The 19,637-nt window shown below is 45.3% G+C and overlaps 1 protein-coding gene across 1 annotated transcript in view; it reads right to left on the reverse strand.

The window, feature by feature from the left end:
* The window catches only part of pitpnm3 (PITPNM family member 3), a 330,161-nt gene that overhangs the window by 77,635 nt on the left and 232,889 nt on the right, over positions 1-19,637 (reverse strand). The window contains exon 9 of the mRNA XM_061973214.1: positions 1,768-1,928. Coding sequence (XP_061829198.1) covers positions 1,768-1,928 — 161 coding nt within the window. The remainder of the gene's footprint in view (positions 1-1,767; positions 1,929-19,637) is intronic.

Here is a 19,637-nt window from a genome sequence, read left to right on the forward strand (position 1 = left end):
CGCAAAGATAAGTATATGTTTATCGAGTATCTGTTGTTCGAATATTCATATATACGAACAATATAAACATGGCCTCAAACCAGAGGACAATCTAATAAGACAAAGTTAAGGAAGACGGGGAAAATAAGGTCAAAAGCAGTCCGATTGTCTTTACGTGTGTACCTTGGTTTAATGGTGACAACTAGGGATGTCCGATAATATCGGACTGCCGATAAATGCTTTAAAATGTAATATCGGTTTCAAAAAGTAAAATGTATGACTTTTTAAAAGGCCGCTGTGTACACGGACGTAGGGAGAAGTACAGAGCGCCAATTAGAGATGCGCGGATAGGCAATTATTTCATCCGCAACCGCATCAGAAAGTCGTCAACCATCCGCCATCCACCCGATGTAACATTTGATCAGAACTGCACCCGCCCGCACCCGCCCGTTGTTATATATCTAATATAGACGATGCAAGGCATTTGTGAGGTTATAAAGCTTTTGCCTGTTAAAGAAAGGAGACTGATCCAATGCAGCACAGACATTCGCGTGCCACGCTGTCACGACCCAGACGCACACCAGTGCGCAATCATATGGGAGCCGCGCTGAGCGCACCTCCAAGCGCGTCTCGCTGCCGGCGACGGCCGCGTATGAGCCCGACGCTCCAGCGCCATCCATTTTCAGGGCTAATTCGGCAGGTGGGTTGTTACACACTCCTTAGCGGGTTCCGACTTCCATGGCCACCGTCCTGCTGTCTATATCAACCAGGGTGAGCCCCACCCCTTTCGTGAGCGCACTGCGCGCGGAGTGACCCCTGTTACGCGCCCCCGGCAACAGGGGTGGCGGGCAGGTAAGCTGCGCGGGCGGAGCGCGCGGAGTGACCCCTGTTACGAGCCCCCGGCCACGGGGGTGGCGGGCAGGTAAGCTGCTTACCTGCTGCGCGTGACGCCGGCCGCGGCGAAGGCGGACGAGGCGGGGTGTCGGTGCGGCGGGCCCTTCTCGCGGATCGCCTCAGCTACGGCTCCCGGTGGGGCCCTCTCGGGGGAAGGGGCCTCGGTCCCGGACCCCGGCGAGGCGTCCCTTCTCCGCTCCGTAAAAGTGTCCATCTCTTCTTTTTTTTCTTCTTCTGTTGTGGCATATGCTGCAGGTGCCTGCTCGTTTTTCGTATGTGGGTAACAACATTTAACTATGTATATATATTTCCCAATTGGTTTAACTGCCACCCGCCTGAATCTATTTAAAATCTAAATTTTTTTTTATTTCAACCGCCCGACCCGACCCGACCCGCGGATAAAATCTAATTTTTTTAAATTTCATCCGCCCGATCCGCGGATAATCCGCGGACTCCGCGGTTGTGCCCGCAAACCGCGCATCTCTAGCGCCAATAAACCTTAAAGGCACTGCCTTTGCGTGCCGGCCCAATCACATAATATCTACGGCTTTTCACACACACAAGTTAATGCCACGCATACTTGGTCGACAGCCATACAGGTCACACTGAGGGTGGCCGTATAAACAACTTTAACACTGTTACAAATATGCGCCACACTGTGAACCCACACCAAACAAGAATGACAAAACACATTTCGGGAGAACATCCGCACCGTAACACAACATAAACACAACAGAACAAATACCCAGAAGCTCTTGCAGCACTAACTCTTCCCGGGATGCTACAATATACACCCCCCGCTACCCGTAAACCCCCCCCCTGTTTTAATGGTGACAACATTAGATTACATGGTGCTATACTATAGATTGATTGACAGACAAGCAGATAGATTACCTTGGACGGCAGGCAGTACCGTGCGTCGCATGGCCAGTACCAGGCCCAGAGGACAGCCCAGTAGAAAGCAGTCTGACACCTCAAAGTCAAAGCGGCCGGGATTAAAGACCAGACTGCTGCTGCTGCTGCTGCTGCGCACCTCCACACTGTCCTTCATCAGACTGTCAACACACATCAACAAATTATATTCAGCTTTATTCCATCATTTCTTCCGTGCAGCTTATCCTATTGAAGCTGGAGCATATCGAAGATGATTTACTCAACAACCATTACTTTTTACAGTATTTTTGCACAGTGACATTTGTCTTGTTTATAAGATTTAACAGGCTGGTAATTATAAAGTGCATAGAAAGAAAATAGAAAGTCATGGTGAAAAATGTCTCTGCAGTAGAGATGCGCGGATAGGCAATTATTTCATCCGCAACCGCATCAGAAAGTCGTCAACCATCCGCCATCCACCCGACCTAACATTTGATCAGAACCGCACCTGCCCGCACCCTCCCGTTGTTATATATCTAATATAGACGATGCAAGGCATTAGTGAGGTTATAAAGCTTTTGCCTGTTAAAGAAAGGAGACTGATCCAATGCAGCACAGACATTCGCGTGCCACGCTGTCACGACCCAGACGCACACCAGTGCGCAATCATATGGGAGCCGCGCTGAGCGCACCTCCAAGCGCGTCTCGCTGCCGGCGACGGCCGGGTATGGCCCCGACGCTCCAGCGCCATCCATTTTCAGGTCTAGTTGATTCGGCAGGTGGGTTGTTACACACTCCTTAGCGGGTTCCGACTTCCATGGCCACCGTCCTGCTGTCTATATCAACCAGGGTGAGCCCCACCCCTTTCGTGAGCGCACTGCGCGCGGAGTGACCCCTGTTACGCGCCCCCGGCAACAGGGGTGGCGGGCAGGTAAGCTGCGCGGGCGGAGCGCGCGGAGTGACCCCTGTTACGAGCCCCCGGCCACGGGGGTGGCGGGCAGGTAAGCTGCTTACCTGCTGCGCGTGACGCCGGCCGCGGCGAAGGCGGACGAGGCGGGGTGTCGGTGCGGTGGGCGCGGTGGTGACCCTGGACGTGCGTCGGGCCCTTCTCGCGGATCACCTCAGCTACGGCTCCTGGTGGGCCCTCTCGGGGGAAGGGGCCTCGGTCCCAGACCCCGGCGAGGCGTCCCTTCTCCGCTCCGTAAAAGTGGCCATCTCTTTTTTTTTTTCTTCTGTTGTGGCATATGCTGCAGGTGCCTGCTCGTTTTTCGTATGTGGGTAACAACATTTAACTATGTATATATATTTCCCAATTGGTTTAACTGCCACCCGCCTGAATCTATTTAAAATCAAATTTTTTTTTATTTTAACCGCCCGACCCGACCCGCGGATAAAATCTAATTTTTTTTTATTTCATCCGCCCGATCCGCGGATAATCCACGGACTCCGCGGTTGTGCCCGCAAACCGCGCATCTCTACTCTGCAGACATTATTTTGACATTATTCTGACCACGCCTTCAGACTCTGCAGCTTTCCAGGCAGACGGTGCGGCTGTAGCATCATGTTAGGTTTGTGTGCAACTTGGGGATTTTTACTCAATTATAAGTAAAAAATAAAAACAATTGCAATCATACAGAAAATACATTTATGACAGTTTAATGGGAAATATTATGCATGGAAAAAAATATTTTGTATGGGTTTTTGTGGAGGGGGGCGTGGCCTGCAGGTCTGCCGCGGAACGGGGTGTGCCAGGACCGGCCTCGAAGACAGCGACAGGTGAGTGGATGGCCCAGGTGGGCCTTGTTGTACAGCACTTTGGCTACCCATCCATCCATCCATCCATCTTCTTCCGCTTATCCGAGGTCGGGTCGCGGGGGAGTTCAAGTACCTCGGAGTCTTGTTCACGAGTGGGGGAAGAGTGGATCGTGAGATCGACAGGCGGATCGGTGCGGCGTCTTCAGTAATGCGGACGCTGTATCGATCCGTTGTGGTGAAGAAGGAGCTGAGCCGGAAGGCAAAGCTCTCAATTTACTGGTCGATCTACGTTCCCATCCTCACCTATGGTCATGAGCTTTGGGTTATGAACGAAAGGACAAGATCACGGGTACAAGCGGCCGAAATGAGTTTCCTCCGCCAGGTGGCGGGGCTCTCCCTTAGAGATAGGGTGAGAAGCTCTGCCATCCGGGAGGAACTCAAAGTAAAGCCGCTGCTCCTCCACATCGAGAGGAGCCAGATGAGGTGGTTCGGGCATCTGGTCAGGATGCCACCCGAACGCCTCCCTAGGGAGGTGTTTAGGGCACGTCCCACCGGTAGGAGGCCGCGGGGAAGACCCAGGACACGTTGGGAAGACTATGTCTCTCGGCTGGCCTGGGAACGCCTCGGGGTCCCACAGGAAGAGCTGGACGAAGTGGCTGGGGAGAGGGGAGTCTGGGCTTCCCTGCTTAAGCTGCTGCCCCCGCGACCCGACCTCGGATAAGCGGTAGAAGATGGATGGATGGATGGATGGGTCGCGGGGGCAGCAGCCTAAGCAGGGAAGCCCAGACTTCCCTCTCCCCAGCCACTTCGTCCAGCTCCTCCCGGGGGATCCCGAGGCGTTCCCAGGCCAGCCGGGAGAGATAGTCTTCCCAGGGTGTCCTGGGTCTTCCCTGCGGCCTCCTACCGGTCGGACGTGCCCGAAACACCTTCCTAGGGAGGCGTTCGGGTGGCATCCTGACCAGATGCCCGAACCACCTCATCTGGCTCCTCTCCATGTGGAGGAGCAGCGGCTTTACTTTGAGCTCCCCCCGAATGACAGAGCTTCTCACCCTATCTCTAAGTGAGAGACCCGCCACTCGGCGGAGGAAACTCCTTTGGGCCGCTTGTACCCGTGATCTTGTCCTTTCGGTCATGACCCAAAGCTCATGACCATAGGTGAGGATGGGAACGTAGATCGACCGGTAAATCGAGAGCTTTGCCTTCCGGCTCAGCTCCTTCTTCACCACAACGGATCGATACAGCGTCCGCATTACTGAAGACGCCGCACCGATCCGCCTGTCGATCTCACCATCCACTCTTCCCCCACTCGTGAACAAGACTCCGAGGTACTTGAACTCCTCCACTTGGGGCAAGATCTCCTCCCCAACCCGGAGATGGCACTCCACCCTTTTCCGGGAGAGAACCACGGACTTTGGCTACCCCTGCGGTAAAAATTTTAAATGTGCTTTATAAATAAAGTTGATTTGATGTGATTTGATTTGATATCTTATCACCTGTCGCCTTTATTAGCAGCAGCCGGCATGAGACACACGACGATGGAGCTGGAGTGGGAGCCAGAGAGAGCGAGAGAGACACAAGAAGCAGACAAACATTTTGCTGGAAAGCAAAAGACTGGCACTATTATATGACAAAAAAACAGTGTTATACCCTGAATCCCGGGCTCTCCTAGCAGTGTGTGGTAGTCAGCAGAACCCACTAGAGGGCAACCTCCACAGTTTTTTTGGGGGATGTCCAAATATTTATCAGATAAATCACATTTTGGAATGTAGGTTAATTATTATTATTATCACAGGCAATCACTCACTTGCATAATCAAGAATGCAATTTTTTTGCGAGGATGTCATCCTGGAGCATTTTTAAACGTTACTGGAGTCAATGAGGCATCCGGGGTCCATTTGTCACCCCCAAAGTTACAAAATATATATATATAGCCATATAGCTGTCACCATCTTGAACTCAAACTTATAATAAATAATTCACCCCTCTACAATATCCTACCCTAATACCCTACTGTGCAATATTACTCTTCGAGTGCAATACATCCCACACTGATTCATACCTGCCAACTTTTGAAATCAGAAAAACCTAGTAGCCAGGGTCCAAGGGCCGCAGGCCCCGGTAGGTCCAGGACAAAGTCCTGGTGGGGGGTTCAGGCTTCGCCCCCCCGACGCAAAATGATTATTAGCATTCAGACAGGTTAAAATGTTGCTAAAACCATCACTTTTCTATCAGTCACAGTGACTTTTCAAAACAAAAATATTACAGCAAAAATCATATGGGTTGATTGACATGTTTATTCTGTAAGCTAACTTCAATAGTTTGAAATTATTTTGACAGTTAATGCCAGTTATCCTGTCAACCTTTCACAAGACTTCAATTTGTTCATTGAAAGTATAAACACTTTTTACAGTAAACAAATGGTAAAACAGTACTAAACAATTCCATTAAAAAAAAATTGGTGTCATTATTAACTTTCTGTCCAAGCTTGTATAATCTACTGCCTTGTTCAATTGTAAAAAATATTCTGTGCCTAAAATTCACATTTCTATCACAATTATCATACTGTAAACATGGTAAGCTAACTTCATTAAAATTAATAGTCCTGTCAATAGCATGGAATTACAATTCAAATGTAGTTTTTTTCTAAGCCTTTCAAAAGAATTCAAAATATGAAAAATGAATGAAAATTAATTGAAGCCATCAGACACTTGAAAAGTGGCACATCACATCTCTAATGTAATCATTTGAACTTTTCAACAGAAATAGCACTGCAAAAATATTAAGGACATACTTCTGTATTTTGGTAGTTATGCTGTCAACATTTAACAAGATTTCTTCAACTTGGACTTGAAAGCATAAATAGTATCAACACTTTTAACAGTATAACAGTACTAAACAATTCCAATAGATAACATTGGTGTCATTACCTTTTTGTTTGCTCAATTACTGCCTCCGTAAATAAAACTTCGGCATTTATCACATCCAAAGAATCTGTTTGGGCGACGAAAAACGTTGAAAGTTTTCCACTTGTATCGCTAGCAACGGCATTAGACTTGTGTTTTTTTGTCCCAACGTGGTCTTTTACATCGCTAATTCCTCCGTGTCCGATCGAAAAATCTTGTCTGCACAAGGTGCGATTCGCGTAGTTTTCACCCTTTTTGGTACGGATAATTATTCCCGGATAGGCTTTTGAATATTCTTCACGGAATGACTACAGTTTTCTTTTCGGTTTAAGACTCGTATGCGATTTTTCTCCGGCTGATTTCATGATCGTTCGCTCGTTTGGAAACAATGGCAACTGGTGCCTCGTGCTTGGCAGCGGTGCTATAAATAGCCTCGCGCATGGCATTCGGAATGGCTCGATAGGAAGTTACGGGAAGCAGTGTCGATTATCATTGTTGCTACGCGATTTCGTGAATAAAACTTTAAAAAAAAAAAAAAATTTTAATGAATGAAAAACAGTATTTTTTATCACTGCAACCGTAACCCGGAATAGGTTGATGAAAACCGTACTAATTACGGGAAAACCGGAGTAGTTGGCAGGTATGTAGTCTGTTTATTTCAATTCTTATTTTTGTATCTTTATTACTTCTTGTGTAATTTATTTTTAGCCCATATTTTTTTCCACTACCGCACCTTAAGTTAGAGCCTTAATCTCGTTATATGCAAATATAATGACAATCAAGTCCATTGTATTCTATTCAGATAAAGCTTTTAACCTAACATCCACATATTGCTGTGGGAATAAGCCAGGAAACCCAGAGAGAACCAACACAAGCGCAGAAAGAAACTGAAACTTTCACTTAATTCAATTTTTTATGCGAGGAAATAATGCAAACCTGCAAGCTAATTGTAATTAGAAGATTAGCACGGTGACCCAGAGGTGTGGACTCGAGTCACATGACTTGGACTGGAGTCAGACTCGAGTCATGAATTTGATGACTTTAGACTCGACTTGACAAAATGTAAAAAGACTTGCAACTCGACTTCGACTTTAACATCAATGACTTGTGACTTCACTTGGACTTGAGCCTTTTGAATTGACATGACTTGACATGACTTGCTACTTTCCCCAAAACCCAAAGATGAAAAAGGCATTCGGGAGCGCTCCGTATTTTTCATTGTGTACTTGTCTATCAGCGTTGCGTGTGTCAGCTGGTGTGCTCTCAGTACAACAGCCAATCAAATTACATCTACTTTGTTTTCATCACACAGCATTCATCCAATCAAATTGCAGGACAACCAACGAAGAAGACATGTCCAAACCACACGCCAGTGAACAAAAACTGATATCTAAAATAATTTTGTTTGGGTATAAAAATTACGAGGTGGTCAACACAAAACGGTTTGCAGTATGCAACACATGCGGTTCGAAAATTACTGATGGAGAGGCAACAACTTCCAACTTCGTCCGGCATTTGAAGTTGCACAAAGAACGGTAAGTTTTGAATGTAAGATAACGTTTATTGGCTAAGTAACGTGACTTGTATTTGCTGTGTAGTTAAATCAGTGAGGCTGTAAACTCACTGCTAACGTTATAACGTTATTGCAAACACGGGAATCTGTTGCAGTTCACTACCTTATTCATACTTTTTGTTCAGTGATTTTTTTTAAGCAGGGTTACGTTAGTCAATATATCACACGTAACGTTAGACGGCGGTCAGCAGCACCGCGTATTTTAGCCACCTAAAAAAAGACAAAAATAGTAAAATAAAGGTCAGTTAAAATGTATACTATATTATGAATATGTGTACCGTTTTAGCTAGCTTTCTGACATACTGTTGGTTGTTTACCTCAGTGGTCCCCAACCACCGGGCCGCGGCCCGGTACTGGTCCGTGGATCGATTGGTATCGGGCCGCACAAGAAATTTTTTTTTTTTTTTTTTTTTTTTTCTTTTATTAAATCAACATAAAAAACACAAGATACACTTACAAGTAGTGCACCAACCCAAAAACAACTCTCTCCCCCCTTTTGTTCTGGGCATTGAACATGAAGACTCTTTCTTCACTGTTCCGAGTGGCCATGAGAGTCTTGGCAGTGCCTGCCTCCAGTGCTCCAGTGGAGCGAGTTTTCAGCCATGGTGGCATCATACTACGCCCCCATCGTGCACAAATGACTGACAGACTCTTGGCTAATTTGGTCTTTTGCAAATGCAATGCAGCATAGGGCCCTGACATATAAAAAGTACAACTTTTTTGTTATGTTCACGTATATGTCATGTTTTTTCAATGTTAACACTTTTGTACAAATAAGTACATTTGCACTTTATTTGTCAATGTGTTTGTTCTGTAAAGGAATGAGTTAATGTTTAAAATGACTGGTTAATAGTGCTATTATAAAGTGCAATGTCAGCACAATTTTCTTTCCTGCAATTTCAAATGCACTTGTTTTAATAAATAAATACAGCGTTTGAAAAGCATACACAATCTGTGTTAATATATTAGTCTGTGGTTAAAAGGACTTGAAAGGACTCGAAACTCAAAATGCAGGACTTAGGACTTGACTTGAGACTTTCCAGTCTTGACTTTGGACTTGACTCGGGGCTTGCCTGTCTTGACTCGGGACTTGACTCGGACTTGAGGGCAAAGACTTGAGACTTACTTGTGACTTGCAAAACAATGACTTGGTCCCACCTCTGCGGTGACCTCACGGTCAGGTGATTAAAGGACTGAATTTTTGATTTGACATCTTTTTGTGAAGTTTGTATGCTATGTGTGGGTTTCTCTGGGCAGTGTGGCTTCCTTCCACATCCCCAAAACATGCATGTTAGGTTCATTTGAGAATCTAAACTGTTTAATAGCATTCTTTCTCTGCTAGAGAAATGCAGCAACATGTGAAATATGACGACAAACCTTTCTGGAATCTTAAAGACAAGAGTCTGAGTCAGTGATACATTATTAACTTGCTCCCCATTCCTCTTTTTTTCTTCTTCTTTTGCTCATTCTGTGTCAACCATTAACTTGCCGTACTGAGTCATCCTGGACTGTCTTGTCTGAGCGCACATTCAGCTTCAAGGCCACTTTTTAGTCACGACAACTCTGCGCTGACAACTAGGCTAGGTCTGCTTTTAAAGGGGAACATTATCACAATTTCAGAATGGTTAAAACCATTAAAAATCAGTTCCCAGTGGCTTATTATATTTTTCGAAGTTTTTTTCAACATTTTACCCATCACGCAATATCCCTAAAAAAAGCTTCAAAGTGCCTGATTTTAACCATCGTTATATACACCCGTCCATTTTCCTGTGATGTCACATAGTGAAGCCAAACATGGCGCATAGAACAGCAAGCTATAGCGACATTAGCTCGGATTCAGACTCGGATTTCAGCGGCTTAAGCGATTCAACAGATTACGCATGTATTGAAACGGATGGTTGTAGTGTGGAGGCAGGTAGCGAAAACAAAATTGAAGAAGAAACTAAGGCTGAAACGACGCGTCGACGTAGTCGACGTCATCGGTTACGTAAATATGTCGACACCGTTTTTGTGCGTCGGCGCTTCGCATATTTACGTCACACTACTTTACTGTCATGGCGGAGCGCAAAGCAGACGATGCGAGCGAGGGGAAAAAAGCACGCCAAAAGTCGTCAAAAGTGTGGGAGTATTTCAATAAACGGCCTAATAATGTTGTTGTATGCACACTGTGTCGAGCGGAAATGGCCTATCATAGCAGCACAACGGCTATGAACGAACATTTGAAAAGAAAACCCCCGACAGCGTTCTTGTCATCACCATCAACAAGTCAATCGTCCGCGTGCGTATACGTTGTCATTATTACACAAAAAAAATGAATGTGTCATTTGTATCTGCGTTGTAAATTCATAAACTAAAGCACCGTTTCGCTCTGAGAGGCGCGTTTGGCGTGCCTGTTCAGTGTTTACAAAGACGCGCTTCTCTTTAACGCTGTGGAGAGGCGGCGGCGGCGAGCAAGCGGCGAGGCGGGGCGCGCCGGGAGCGACGCCGCAATCGTGCCCAGGTGCGCGATCCGCGCAGTTGGAAGAGAAAAGACTTTGTGTAAAATTAAAAGATTGTAAACCTGGCAAAGCCGTCTGGCGTTCAGTCTGTCGGTCCTGAAAGAACCCCACGGCACAAGACGTGTCACAAACGCTAACGTTAATTAGTTGTGCAAATACCTTTTACAACATTAACAGTTACATATACTATGTACAAACCAACAATTAACTTTCACTTTAATCATACTATCATTGTTGTGTTATTAAGCAAAATAAGCAATACTTTTACTTTTGTTGAAATGTTTACACTGTACACTTTTTTGTATTGGATGTTTAGCTTTATTTTTGCACATTTTAGCAAATAAGCAATACTTTTACTTTTGTTAAAATGTTTACACTTGTTACAGAATATTTCCGTTTTGCACTTTTTTGTATTGGATGTTTATCTTTATTTTTGCACATTTTAAAGCAAAATAAGCAATACTTTTACTTTTGAAATGCTTATACTATTCCAGAATATTAAGATTTGCACTGGATGTTTACTTTTATATTTGCACATTAAAAAGCAAATAAGCTACTTTTAATTTTGTTAAATGTTAAAAGTTTTAAATGTTTACATTGTTACAGAATATTTTGTCATGTTGTTGTCAATGTTGACTGAGTGGCCATACTTTTTTTTTTTGTAAATAAAAGCCATGCCTTTTGAAAAAACTGGCCTACATTTATTTTTTCCTCTTCATTTTAAATTAAAAAAAAATCGGTAAAAGGAAAAATAATCTATAGATTAATCGAAAAAAAATAATCTATAGATTAACCGATTAATCGAAAAAATAATCTATAGATTAATCGATAGAAAAATAATCGTTAGCTGCAGCCCTAGAAGAAACTGAAGCTATTGAGCCATATCGGTTTGAACCGTATGCAAGCGAAACCGAGGAAAACGACACGACAGCCAGCGACACGGGAGAAAGCGAGGACGAATTCGGCGATCGCCTTCTAACCGACGATTGGTATGTGTTTGTTTGGCATTAAAGGAAACTAACAACTATGAACTAGGTTTACAGCATATGAAATACATTTGGCAACAACATGCACTTTGAGAGTGCAGACAGCCCAATTTTCATCAATTAATATATTCTGTAGACATACCCTCATCCGCGCTCTTTTCCTGAAAGCTGATCTGTCCAGTTTTGGAGTTGATGTCAGCAGGCCAGGGAAGCTAGGGTCGATAGGGGGTTTAGCTCGCTCGTCTGCGGGAACAAACTGCCGCCATCGCTTGCCGTGCTAGCGAGGTCCTTTGTCCCTGAATTGCTCACACACTCCGGCAGATTCAATGGGGGTCTGGCGGCAGATTTCTTTGACTTTATGGTTGGAAATGCATCTGCTTTGAGTGTCGCAGGATATCCACACATTCTTGCCATCTCTGTCGTAGCATAGCTTTCAATACCACACTACAACCATCCGTTTCAATACATGCGTAATCTGTTGAATCGCTTAAGCCGCTGAAATCCGAGGCTGAATCCGAGCTAATGTCGCTATAGCTTGCTGTTCTTTCCGCCATGTTTGTTTGTGTTGGCTTCACTATGTGACGTCACAGGAAAATGGACAGGTGTATATAATGAAGCGAAACCGAGGAAAACGACACGACAGCCAGCGACACGGGAGAAAGCGAGGACGAATTCGGCGATCGCCTTCTAACCAACGATCGGTATGTGTTTGTTTGGCATTAAAGGAAACTAACAACTATGAACTAGGTTTACAGCATATGAAATACATTTGGCAACAACATGCACTTTGAGAGTGCAGACAGTCCAATTTTCATCAATTAATATATTCTGTAGACATACCCTCATCCGCGCTCTTTTCTTGAAAGCTGATCTGTCCAGTTTTGGAGTTGATGTCAGCAGGCCAGGGAAGCTAGGGTCGATATTCTTCTCTTGACGGTGTGAGCCAAGACATCCAGGGGGTTTAGCTCGCTCGTCTGCGGGAACAAACTGCCGCCATTGCTTGCCGTGCTACCGAGGTCCTTTGTCCCTGAATTGCTCACACACTCCGACAGATTCAATGAGGGTCTGGCGGCAGATTTCTTTGACTTTAACGTTGGAAATGCATCTGCTTTGAGTGTCGCAGGATATCCACACATTCTTGCCATCTCTGTCGTAGCATAGCTTTCAATACCACACTACAACCATCCGTTTCAATACATGCGTAATCTGTTGAATCGCTTAAGCCGCTGAAATCCGAGTCTGAATCCGAACTAATGTCGCTATAGTTTGCTGTTCTTTCCGCCATGTTTGTTTGTGTTGGCTTCACTATGTGACGTCACAGGAAAATGGACGGGTGTATATAACGAAGCGAAACCGACGAAAACGACACGACAGCCAGCGACACGGGAGAAAGCGAGGACGAATTCGGCGATCGCCTTCTAACCAACGATTGGTATGTGTTTGTTTGGCATTAAAGGAAACTAACAACTATGAACTAGGTTTACAGCATATGAAATACATTTGGCAACAACATGCACTTTGAGAGTGCAGACAGCCCAGTTTTCATCAATTAATATATTCTGTAGACATACCCTCATCCGCGTTCTTTTCCTGAAAGCTGATCTGTCCAGTTTTGGAGTTGATGTCAGCAGGCCAGGGAAGCTAGGGTCGATAGGGGGTTTAGCTCGCTCGTCTGCGGGAACAAACTGCCGCCATTGCTTGCCGTGCTAGCGAGGTCCTTTGTCCCTGAATTGCTCACACACTCCGACAGATTCAATGGGGGTCTGGCGGCAGATTTCTTTGACTTTATGGTTGGAAATGCATCTGCTTTGAGTGTCGCAGGATATCCACACATTCTTGCCATCTCTGTCGTAGCATAGCTTTCGTGGGTAAAGTGTGCGGAACAAACGTCCAATTTCTTGCCACTTTGGCATCTTTGGGCCACTGGTGCAACTTGAATCCGTCCCTGTTGGTGTTGTTACACCCTCCGACAACACACCGACGAGGCATGATGTCTCCAAGGTACGGAAAACAGTGGAAAAAACGGAAAATAACAGAGCTGATTTGACTCGGTGTTTGAGAAAATGGCTTCCCGATGTGACGCCACGTTGTGACGTCATCGCTCCGAGAGCAAATATTAGAAAGGCGTTTAATTCGCCAAAATTCACCCATTTAGAGTTCGGAAATCGGTTAAAAAAATATATGGTCTTTTTTCTGCAACATCAAGGTATATATTGACGCTTACATAGGTCTGCTGATAATGTTCCCCTTTAAGTAGGCTAACATTTCCATCTTACCTGTAAAGACTTTAGCCAACTGTCTGCTACCGTGGTCAGATTGATACGTGGGTTTGCTTGCATTATCATTTTTACAGGTGGATTTAATTGTCATGTTGACAGTGTCTGCACTTTTAATTATTTGGGAAAAAAATCACCTGGTGTGAAGGTGTGACCGTCTGCAACTGAATCTCATTACATTTGCTGGGCTTCTTTGTGAATAGATACAAAGATTGCAGCAGATCTTGGCTTATCCAAATGTAGAAATGAGTAGCAGAGCACAGATCTCTGCCACATCTGGGCTCAACAACATTGTTTTCTGTAGCAGAGAGAATCGTTTCAATGGCAAAGGGAATCATTTTCATTTTGATTAAAATGGCAAAAAAAATAAACAATTTTGGCTACTATTCACTACCACTTGTCCCTTACAGGGTCGCGGGGATACAATTGAAATAAACTGGTCCATTTCAGCTGTAATTAACAAGAAAGGAATGCCAAAGCAAGACACCTTGAGCTATCTTTGACACACAAACCTGTACACCGTTTAATCACACAAGCAGTCCTCTTGTACCTACTGCGACTCCAAAATGGCGGTCACAACAAACCCCACCCTTAAAAGGGACAGCACCAAATGACTCACTCTAAACTGCTTGGATGATTGTTAAAGGGGAACATTATCACCAGACCTATGTAAGCGTCAATATACAGGTAAAAGCCAGTAAATTAGAATATTTTGAAAAACTTGATTTATTTCAGTAATTGCATTCAAAAGGTGTAACTTGTACATTATATTTATTCATTGCACACAGACTGATGCATTCAAATGTTTATTTCATTTAATTTTGATGATTTGAAGTGGCAACAAATGAAAATCCAAAATTCCGTGTGTCACAAAATTAGAATATTACTTAAGGCTAATACAAAAAAGGGATTTTTAGAAATGTTGGCCAACTGAAAAGTATGAAAATGAAAAATATGAGCATGTACAATACTCAATACTTGGTTGGAGCTCCTTTTGCCTCAATTACTGCGTTAATGCGGCGTGGCATGGAGTCGATGAGTTTCTGGCACTGCTCAGGTGTTATGAGAGCCCAGGTTGCTCTGATAGTGGCCTTCAACTCTTCTGCGTTTTTGGGTCTGGCATTCTGCATCTTCCTTTTCACAATACCCCACAGATTTTCTATGGGGCTAAGGTCAGGGGAGTTGGCGGGCCAATTTAGAACAGAAATACCATGGTCCGTAAACCAGGCACGGGTAGATTTTGCGCTGTGTGCAGGCGCCAAGTCCTGTTGGAACTTGAAATCTCCATCTCCATAGAGCAGGTCAGCAGCAGGAAGCATGAAGTGCTCTAAAACTTGCTGGTAGACGGCTGCGTTGACCCTGGATCTCAGGAAACAGAGTGGACCGACACCAGCTGGACTGCTGCTGAGTGGTCCAAAGTCATGTTTTCTGACGAAAGCAAATTTTGCATTTCCTTTGGAAATCGAGGTCCCAGAGTCTGGAGGAAGACAGGAGAGGCACAGGATCCACGTTGCCTGAAGTCTAGTGTAAAGTTTCCACCATCAGTGATGGTTTGGGGTGCCATGTCATCTGCTGGTGTCGGTCCACTCTGTTTCCTGAGATCCAGGGTCAACGCAGCCGTCTACCAGCAAGTTTTAGAGCACTTCATGCTTCCTGCTGCTGACCTGCTCTATGGAGATGGAGATTTCAAGTTCCAACAGGACTTGGCGCCTGCACACAGCGCAAAATCTACCCGTGCCTGGTTTACCGACCATGGTATTTCTGTTCTAAATTGGCCCGCCAACTCCCCTGACCTTAGCCCCATAGAAAATCTGTGGGGTATTGTGAAAAGGAAGATGCAGAATGCCAGACCCAAAAACGCAGAAGAGTTGAAGGCCACTATCAGAGCAACCTGGGCTCTCATAACACCTGAGCAGTGCCAGAAACTCATCGACTCCATGCCACGCCGCATTAACGCAGTAATTGAGGCAAAAGGAGCTCCAACCAAGTATTGAGTATTGTACATGCTCATATTTTTCATTTTCATACTTTTCAGTTGGCCAACATTTCTAAAAATCCCTTTTTTGTATTAGCCTTAAGTAATATTCTAATTTTGTGACACACGGAATTTTGGATTTTCATTTGTTGCCACTTCAAATCATCAAAATTAAATGAAATAAACATTTGAATGCATCAGTCTGTGTGCAATGAATAAATATAATGTACAAGTTACACCTTTTGAATGCAATTACTGAAATAAATCAAGTTTTTCAAAATATTCTAATTTACTGGCTTTTACCTGTATACCTTGATGTTGCAGAAAAAAGACCATATATTTTTTTAACCGATTTCCGAACTCTAAATGGGTGAATTTTGGCGAATTAAACGCCTTTCTATTATTCGCTCTTGGAGCGATGACGTCACAACGTGACGTCACATCGAGAAGCCATTTTCTCACTTTCGTCGGTGTGTTGTCGGAGGGTGTAACAACACGAACAGGGACGGATTCAAGTTGCACCAGTGGCCCAAAGATGCCAAAGTGGCAAGAAATTGGACGAAATGTGTTCAAAATACGAGGCTGTGGGCAAAGCCGACGAAATGGTCAGTCGTTTGTTCCGCACACTTTACCGACGAAAGCTATGCTACGACAGAGATGGCAAGAATGTGTGGATATCCTGCGACACTCAAAGCAGATGCTGACATCAACTCCAAAACCGGACCGATCAGCTTTCAGGAAAGGAGAGCGGATGAGGGTATGTCTACAGAATATATTAATTGATGAAAACTTTATTCATTACTCGCGGTTTTACGTAAATTATTATACATAAACTGTGTTTACCAATAATTTAGCTTAAAAACATTTATTTTTTTCAATCATTCGAGTACATTGGGGTAGTCTTGTGTAATGCAGTATTTTGTGTCTATTTAGGTATGGTTAACCTCAGTGCTGAAATCGTGGAAAAATATATGTTCTTAGCGCGCCTGAAATGGACTGTCTGCACTCTCAAAGTGCATGTTGTTGCCAAATGTATTTCATATGCTGTAAACCTAGTTCATAGTTGTTAGTTTCCTTTAATGCCAAACAAACACATACCAATCGTTGGTTAGAAGGCGATCGCCGAATTCGTCCTCGCTTTCTCCCGTGTCGCTGGCTGTCGTGTCGTTTTCGTGGGTTTCGCTTGCATACGGTTCAAACCGATATGGCTCAATAGCTTCAGTTTCTTCTTCGATTTGGTTTTCGCTACCTGCCTCCACACTACAACCATCCGTTTCAATACATGCGTAATCTGTTGAATCGCTTAAGCCGCTGAAATCCGAGTCTGAATCCGAGCTAATGTCGCTATAGCTTGCTGTTCTATGCGCCATGTTTGTTTGTGTTGGCATCACTATGTGACGTCACAGGAAAATGGACGGGTGTTTATAACGATGGTTAAAATCAGGCACTTTGAAGCTTTTTTTAGGGAAGCCACTGGGAACTGATTTTTAATGGTTTTAACCCTTCTGAAATTGTGATAATGTTCCCCTTTAAACAAGAACAACACTGTTTTGTGCACAATAGAACAATGGTAGTGAATACTGACGACAAAGTCAAGTAAACAGGAGTGAACTGGGAGCCGGTCGGATGAGATGTCTGACGGGGTACCGAAACGGGCAACCCTAGACCCAATAAACGCGTGCCTGACGTCAGAGGTTCTGCCTCCGGCCAGCGGGTTGTCCTGTCGACCATTGTGAGGAGGTATGTGAAGCTGTGCTTGATATGATCAAAACGGCGTTCCGGAACCGTAAACAATGCCAGTGAAGCCCTGGCGTGGCAGTTCACTTTCGAGCACTGGCAGTCCCTAACGTCCTTTTTCAGTCTGCAACAGACAAATTTTGCAGCTACCAGCCACTGGGAAGGTTTCCTCCCAGGGTGGAAAAGGCCGTGGATCGATTCAAACACCCACCACCCTCCAAATGGCTGGCAGAAGGGGCCGTTGCCCTTTGGCTACAGCCTTCAGAGCTCAGATGTCTGGGTCGATTGCAGACATCCGAACTGGCACTTAGCTGGGTTTACAATGAGCCCATGTTGGCTAAGGCGCTGAAAAAGGGTCCTGAGGTGGGTCTTATGCTTGGCCTGAGAGGTTTATTCTACCAGGATGTCGTCCAAGTAGAAAAACAGAAACATCACGTCACATAAGACAGTCCATCAGCCGCTGGAAAGTCTGTGCGATGTTCTTAAGGCCAAAAAGCACCCTGTAAAAAAATTTGAACAGGCCAAATGGGGTGATGGCTGCTGTGTTTGGGATATCTGAAGGGTGGACCGGCACCTGATGATAGCACCGGACGAGGTCCACTTTAGAAAAAACTTTTTTCCCAGCTTGGTGGATTGAAAATCCTGTATGTTGGGGACTGAATAACAGTCCGGTATAGTCGCATCGTAGAGCCTGCGGTAATAACCGCATGGCTGCCAACCCCTTCCAGGCTTCTCCACCATGTGGAGGGGCGACGCCCACGGTCCGTCTGAACGGCGAATGATCCTGAAGTGTTCCATGGTCTCGAATTCAGCTCTAGCGACGGAGAGCTTTGCAGGGTCCAAGCGCCGGGCTTGTGCATGCACAGGTGTCCCCGTCGAGGCAATGTGATGTTCCATACCATACTTGGCAGTAGCTGATTAGAAAGAGGGCAGTGTCAGAGTGGGGAACTCAGCGAGGAGGCAAAGAAAGATGTCCACGGTGGGTAGCATGCTGGAAAGCCTGATGGAGTCTGTCGCGCTGAGACTGCACTTGTACAAGGAGAACGTAACCGCATCCACCAGGCGCCTGATTTTCAAATCCACCAGGAGCCTGAAAGCACAGTGAAAATCTGCACCGATGAGTGGCACCGTCACTTTGGCAGTCACAAAGTTCCAACTAAAATGCTGTCGACCAAAACACAGCTCTACGTAGTGTATGACGTAAGTGTGAATAGGGCTGCCATTGGTCGCTTCCATGGTGGGGCCATGGGACTGATAGTCCACCCTTGATGCTGGCTGAACGCTCCTCTGCGCACCCGTGTTACACAGGAACCGTCGTCCGGAGAAAGAGTCCTGGATAACAGCAGCCTGCCAGCATTGCCGACGCTCATGGCCACTGCTGAGCGCCAGTCCTGGCGTTTCTCGGCGACGGTCCACTGAAACTGAGCAGGGGAGGGCACTGCTTTGCCTTGGTCCCGAACCTTGCATGGAAAAAACTAATTCCAGAATTCAATTGTCACCTTGGGGGTGCAGCAGCAGCAGCGAGAGTGGAATAATCTGCCATGGGCCTTTCTGCCCCAGCAGGCAAGAATGCAGCCTCATCGGTCGCTTGGGAAGCTAAAAAGAACTTGCCTGCTTCAGCAGCAAGTTTGTGGCAGTCCGAGATGGCAGTGTTGGCTAAAGCAGCTGCACTTGGAAAGGGAAGGGGTCTTAGGAAAAGCTGCACAAAGCGTAAACCAGACCTGTGGTCCTCACCTAAGAGGTCTAGCAACGGAAAAAAGGCGTCACGCTCTCTTCGCGTCGGAAAGTTCAAATGTCTTTAAGAGGTGAGCCTTCAACGCCCCCCGGGCGACCGGTGCAATGGACGTCGAGTGGATCTAGCATAACATTGTGAGAGTCCAGTCCATAGTGGATCTAACATAATAGTGTGAGAGTCCAGTCCATAGTGGATCTAACATAATAGTGTGAGAGTCCAGTCCATAGTGGATCTAACATAATAGTGAGAGTCCAGTCCATAGTGGATCTAACATAATAGTGAGAGTCCAGTCCATAGTGGATCTAACATAATAGTGTGAGAGTCCAGTCCATAGTGGATCTAACATAATAGTGTGAGAGTCCAGTCCATAGTGGATCTAACATAATAGTGAGAGTCCAGTCCATAGTGGATCTAACATAATAGTGAGAGAGTCCAGTCCATAGTGGATCTAAC

This window comes from Nerophis lumbriciformis, linkage group LG17, assembly GCF_033978685.3.
Source record: "Nerophis lumbriciformis linkage group LG17, RoL_Nlum_v2.1, whole genome shotgun sequence".
Classification (NCBI taxonomy): Eukaryota; Metazoa; Chordata; class Actinopteri; order Syngnathiformes; family Syngnathidae; genus Nerophis; species Nerophis lumbriciformis.